The sequence below is a fragment of the Chrysochloris asiatica genome, unplaced genomic scaffold, assembly GCF_000296735.1.
Source record: "Chrysochloris asiatica unplaced genomic scaffold, ChrAsi1.0 scaffold00081, whole genome shotgun sequence".
Taxonomy (NCBI): Eukaryota; Metazoa; Chordata; class Mammalia; order Afrosoricida; family Chrysochloridae; genus Chrysochloris; species Chrysochloris asiatica.
Window position 1 is genome coordinate 2,032,476 of NW_006408599.1, and position 6,870 is coordinate 2,039,345.

Here is a 6,870-nt window from a genome sequence, read left to right on the forward strand (position 1 = left end):
GTAGAACTCACCAGTGAAGCCATTTTTACCATGATTTTTTAAATAAAATAATAATCTGGACAAAAACATTATAAAAAAAATATGCTTATGGTGATGCTTACTTATTAGACAGTCGGTAAAATCCAAACAAATAGGTAGAAGAAATTACTCTACTCATTCCTGGTCATCACAGGCCCCAGAGTCAACAAGAACCAGCAGGCAGTCCTGTTGAACAGCCCCTTCTTGAAAGCCATGGTCCCCACCTATCCAGTAAGTGATTAATAGGGGACTTGGCCTTTGTCCCAGTGGTCAGTGACCACCAGCTCGAGGTTACTGACCCCTAGCATAATGATAACAAAGGCCCTGTGACTTTGCCCATCTCATGGCTCTGAAGCCTGGGATGCACTCTAGGATGCCATAGCCTAGAAACCTCCATTTACTGGCACTCATGTGGAGTTTGTGATGGGAAAACTTGTCTCACTTTGCTACCTGCCTGGAAGAGGATGCAAGAGTTCAGAAGGGTGGTAGGATTGGAGTACAGCCATAAGCAGGGACTAAGAAGGGGCCCTAGTACCAGACCTGATGATGCCATTAGTTTTCTGAGCATTGTTGAGTAAGTCACAGACCCTCTCAATGTCTCTATATGGAAAAGACTGGGTAGCTCTGATGCTCTGTCTCTGAGCTTCATTCTGAGCCCCAGCTCTTGGGACACTGGCTCCCCGTGCAATCATACCCAGTACCCCAAGTTTCTGAACCTCAATGCTCCCATCTGTAAGATATACCAGGTCACCCCAAAGGGCTCCTACAGGAACCAGAGAGTCCAGGGCCCTCATCCTGATGAAGGAGCCATGGTAGTCACCACATGCCACCTCACCTCTGGGCCCAGGCATCTCTGGGAGAAGAGAGAGAAGAGAGGAGAGGGGAATCCTATATTGAGCCCCATGCTGCTCATCTTCTCCTCACAACTTCTGGGTGGAATATTAAAGTTTGCCTTTTATGAACAGAGAAACTGAGGCTCAGGGGGTTAAGTCATTTGCTCTGGGTGGCTCAGTGTGAAGAGGCATTATGAGAATCAAACTCCAGTCTGGCTGGCTCCAGGTTCATACTCTGTCTGGGGACATGCTGAGAGTCTCCTGACACCAGCCAGCCTGGGTAGGAGCAACGGTGTCCTTTCCAGGTTAAGGATCAGCCAGGAGTCTGTGGGGTACAGTCCCCAGCATGACCCACAGGCCAAAGCAGGAAAGCCTTTTCCCTCTCCCAGGAAACCATGGGTGTGCCTGAGACACAGGCATGTCCTAGCAAGTTCCCTAGTTCGTAGACACTAAGAAAGGATGGAGGTGCACCCACACCTCATGCCACTCAGCACGAAGGCTGTTGGAAGTGCACTTGACCTCTGACCTTGGGTGCACTTTGTCTGACCAGAAACACAATACATTAGCAACTGACACAAGATGAAGCTGTACAGCCCCCATCCTTCTCCACTGTAGTCTGACCCTCTGTCTCTCTGGGGCTCCCAGGCAGTGATTAGAAACCAGAGGAGGCACCCTCCCTTGCGTAATACAAATGCCTTGGCTTGGTCTGAGCGACATCGCCCCATTCTTTTTCTTTTCACCCCATACATGTTGTTTTTGATTTCCCAGGCAGCTGGCCACTTACTTGATTTCCCAGGAATCCCTCTCATAGCTTGTTTGCTTTGTTGCTCACTGTAGTTCCTGGGCCCCTGTGACCTAGGATTCTGCTAGCTAGTACAATGGACAGTAAACTGAGAAGTCAGTTTTGAAACCCAGAGAACCTGGACATGATTCAGTGAAGTCTGGGGAACCCTGTGTTTGAGAATTTCACAGATTCAGCTCCTATGATAAGGGTCTCAGTTTCCCCATTTATAAACTGGAGGAAGCAATACATGGCTCATGAAACACTAAAGAGACCCAAGGCCCCATACAATAGCAGAAATTCCCCAAAGCTAGCACACTTCTTTCATGAACAGAACCTGGCTTCTTGGACTTAACAACCTTTCTTTCCTATGTATGTGTGGTGCATTTCTGTCTAGTCTGGACTGTGTGACTTGGAGCAAGTTACTTTACCTCTCTGAGCTTCAGGTTAAAATACAAGTCAAACCTACTGCCATCGAGTCAATTCCAACTCATGTTGTTGTTGTTGTTAAGTACTGTAGAGTTGGTTTCAACCCATAGTGACCCTGCACAGGGTTTCCAAGGCTGTAAATCTTTACGGGAGCAGAATGCCTCATCTTTCTCCTGTGGCACCACTGGTAGTTTCAAACTGCTGACCTTGTGGTTGACAGCCCTACTCGTAACCACTACGCTACCAGAGCTCCTTAATTCCAACTCATGGCAACCATGTAAAAAGTTTCTGAAAGTGTAAATCTTTTAGGAGCAGATAACTGCATCTTTCTCCCTCAGAGCAGCTGGTGGCTTAAACTGCTGACCTTTAGGCTAGCAGTCTAGTGCTTATCTACAGTACCACCAGGGCTCCTCTGTAAATAGGGGTAGTGATGCCCAGTTGCAGGATTACTGAGAAACTTGACAACTCGATGGCCATCTGGTACACAGATCTTAGAACACATAGAGACCCTTGATGAAGTAGGGGCCAGAAGAATTCTGTCAATGTTTCTTGGCCAAAGGTCAGGTGCTCAGCAGGGTGATGGAGCCTGGCCATGCTGCTTCTTGAGTCACAAAATCGAGAGACTAACTTAGGATCATTCTTGTTGGTGCTGATCCAAGTCATTGATGACACCAAACTTTATAATCCAAATGTATGTATTGATGCCAGAAATCACTTTAACCCACTGCTAAAGAATAAGAGTGAACACATCGCTGTGCTCCCTGCATGTTTTCCCATCTTTCAGGGAAGATTGACTCTCAGAAGGAGATCCTTTCAGTGAGCTGGGAACCCTTCAAGCATTTTCCTCTGTAAACATGGCAGACATCTGACTGGCAGGATTTCTGTAAGCTTCTACCTTCTAGCTGAACTCTCCTGTCCTGTAAACTGCTGAATGCAGAGCAGTTTGGAATTCGGCACTACTGTTTCCGATTTCCTGTGAACGTGCTGTGAAGGGAGATAAACAAAGTCTGCCTCTGAACAACATTAGGCAGAAAGCCTGTGGCTTCGGGAGTCCTGCATGTGGCAGATTCATAGTCTCAGGAATTTGTCTAGGAATGATATACATTTTCTCATGACATCGTGGGAAATGATTAATTTTATACTGTTCAATTATTGCAATGAAGAAGTCATTGGTATTGCAAAATTCTACCATGCAATCTTCAGCATCATTTCTATCACCAAAATATGAGAGCCATATTTTTCACCCACTGATCCTGCCTCTTTGTTTTCAACCTTCGCATCTCAATCGCCAGTAATTCTCAATATATCTTGAATGAATATTTGATCAATTTCAGACTGAAGAAGTTAGTTGTTGTTGTTGTTAAGTGCTGTTGAGTTGGTTCCAACCCATCGCAACCCTGTGTATGATTTTCAAGCAGCATATGGAGAGCTTGAACTGCCAACCATATGTATTAAACAGACCGTGCAGTTCAGTGAGTGGACCCACAGTGCCATACAATTTCATCATCAGTGGCTTTAGAGATCAGTGCCTTATTGTGAATAATAGTGGTATTAACTGGTAGTCCCATTAGGTGTAAGGATATTTTCCTACACAAACAGCATTGTACTTCAAGTGACCTTGATATGTTCTTTTTGATAATGATATGACACCATTTCTCTTCAATTTGTCATTCCTGGCATAGTAAACCATGTTATTGCCAGATTCAAAATGGCCAATACCAGATCATTTCAGCTTACTAATGCCTAGGATATCAATGTTTATGTATTTCATTTCATGTTTGACAATTCCCAATTTTCCTAGATTCATACCTCGTACATTCCATTTTCTAGTTAATGCATGTTTACAGTTGTTTTTCTCCATTTTGAGTTGTGACCAATCATCAAATGAAGGTCCCGAAGGCTTTATTCCATTCGGGTCATCACAGTCAACTCTACTTTGAGGAGTCAGCTCTTCCCCTGTCATATTTTTAGTGCCTTCCAACCTGAGGGGCTCATCTTCTGGCACCATATCTGACAGTATTCTGGTGCTCATCACCATGTTTCAAAATTCAATGTTCTGGTGCTGAATAGGAGCTAGAAACCAGAAATTAGTCAAGACTCAAGGGAGTTAATCATCCTATTGCCTGGGCCTCAACTCACTAGCTAGTGCATGTGAAGAGTGTCAGACTCCCATTTTACATGTTTTCCCAGTTGAACATTTGTTAAATGTCCAGTCACTTTCGACTCATAGGGTTTCCGAGGAGCAGCTGGTAAGCTTGAACTGACGAACTTGCAGTTCAAATGCCTTTGAGGGTCCAAATTGAACAAAGAGAAATCCTCTTTGGCCCAACTTTGGTCAAAGGGAAAAATCAGATACTGCTAGGGTCCCATAGATTCATGCCTAAGAATGGGGGTTCTCATGGGATGGGGCAACTAGGGACTTGATGCATCAGACGACATATTGCATTAGGCAAATCTGCTGCACGAGACCTTTTTAAAGTGTTGAAGAGCAAAGATGTCAGCTTGAGGACTAAGGTGCGTCTGACCCAAGCCATGGTATTTTCAATAACCTCATGTGCCTGCTAAAGCTGAACAGCTTTGAATAAGGAAGTCCATAGAAGAATTGATGCTTTTGAGTTATGGTGTTGGAGGAGAATATTGAAAGTGCCATGGGCTGCCAAAAGAACAAATAGACCTGCGTTAGAAGAAGTGCAGAAAAAGTGCTCCTTGGAGGCCAGGATGACCAAACTTCTCTAATACTTCGGACATATTGTCAGGAGGGACCAGTTCCTGGAGAAGGATATCATGTTTGGTAGGTTGAAGGGTCAGAGAAAAAGAGGCAGACCCTTAGCGAGATGGATTTGCAATGCGGCAGCATCAATGAACTGCAGCGTGGCAACAATTATGAGGTTGGCCCAAGACTGGGCAATGTTTCATTCTGTTTTACATTGGGTCGCTATGAATGGGTGCTGACTCAATGGCACCTAACAACAACAACAACAACAATAGGTAATTGATGTTTGTGGTACTGAATGGGCGATACTGTAAAATGTTTAGGTGCCTTCTCTCAAAACCAAAACCATTATAGTTGAAAGATTAAATTATATTTATGATCGAGTAATTCAGTATGCCTTACTATGATCTAATTATTTTTTAAATTAAGGATTCCTTTTACCAAGAGTATATAATTAACCAAAGACTATTTTAACCTAAAACTCTATTTACAATCCATAGTGAATCATAGAATTTACCATATATAGATGATGTAGAATATCAGAGCCAGACGATGTTTAGAGATTATCTTCCTAAAATGACAAATATTATCCCAGATGCTCCCACTCTGCTCTCCTACTCCCATGCCAATAATTATAACAGCTCTGTTTTCCACTGAATTTTGTCTTGGCCTCAGAACCCTCTTACAACACTCCTGTTAGCCAACACAGGTTGGAGTTGGGCCTCAAAATGAACCTTGCATAACAGCAACAAGAAAAAAAAAACTTACTTGCAATGTTGCTATTCAGATGGAAAGTTAAAGCTCAGAAAAATTAACTAATTTATTTAAAATCATGTCATCTTCTCTGGAATTTCTCAGGATGACCTGGCCTCTTTCACAAGAATTCTCAGCAGTTTGGAAAGAGGTCTTCTATTTTTCCATGGTAAAGATTAAAAATTATAAGGGACAACTATTGGAATTGTGAATTGTCATACTCCCCCTTGGATGGGATTTTAGGGCTACTCCAGAAACAGTCTCGTTGACCAAGGCAGCAGCTGTGTTGTCTTTAAGATGAAGGTTAACACATAGAAGCACAATAAGCCTTCTATAAAATGCAGTAATCTAACAACAACCATAAAGCTTATATTCAGATCACAAGCAGTTGCCATGCTAGACCTCCATCAGAATTTAAGGTATATGTATTACATAAATAAATAATAAATCTATTTATAAAAGCAAACAAACAGAAAATGATCAATTGTGGGTGATGGATAAACTAGATTTCTCAGACTCTGCTAGTGGGAGCATAACTTGGTACAACCACTTTGGAAAACTGGTGATATCTACTAAAACCAAACATACATTAACATATATGAACCACATGAGCTATCATCTCCACTCCTAAAAATGTATCTAACAGAAAGGCACTCATATGGTGATCAAAAGGCATAACAGTGTTCTGTGGGTAGATAAATGATCAGATAAATAGGCTGATTGGGTATGGGAAGACAGTGAGAGCAAACCCACAATCATATAAGGATTTTTTTTTTTTTAAGTTTTTATTGTGAATTGAATGATAGTCTACATGGGAGAATATCAGCTTTACATTCATCCTATCATCTTTCATTTCATCGTAATGATTACAATCCCCTCCATGCATCATCATTCAACATCATTTGCTTCCAATCCCTCTGGTTTGTTTTTTTGTGGCTTTTTTTTTTTGGATGTACACCAAAGCACTCAAGAATATATAACCATTCAAACAACCAAAAGGTATACCCTGCAAGCAAGCCCCACAGCCACCCTCCCTGAGTCTAGAGTCCCCAGCCACTCCCTCTCTCCACGTCATTGTCTCTGCCTCCATCTCTGGCTTAGCTGCTTCTCTGGATAGAGTCCTGCACTTCGCACCTCTCCTGTGATGGTCCCAGGATCCTCCATTCCTGGACTGCAAACTCAACCATTTCTCTCATTTGTTATAAAATGTCTACCTTTACATTTGCAACATTCACAGTCAGTCCTGATACTAATTATTCACTATTGAACCACAAGTGTCTTATCCCCATCTCCTTTCACCAGCCCCATCTAGACAGGTTGGACATCACTCAGTGGACATTCTA

General features: G+C 42.7%; 1 protein-coding gene across 1 annotated transcript in view; it reads left to right on the forward strand.

The window, feature by feature from the left end:
• The first annotated feature begins 231 nt into the window (after positions 1 to 231).
• Positions 232 to 6,870, forward strand: part of STOM (stomatin) — a 15,715-nt gene continuing 9,076 nt past the window's right edge. Inside the window, exon 1 of the mRNA XM_006865721.1 lies at positions 232 to 249. Coding sequence (XP_006865783.1) covers positions 232 to 249 — 18 coding nt within the window. The remainder of the gene's footprint in view (positions 250 to 6,870) is intronic.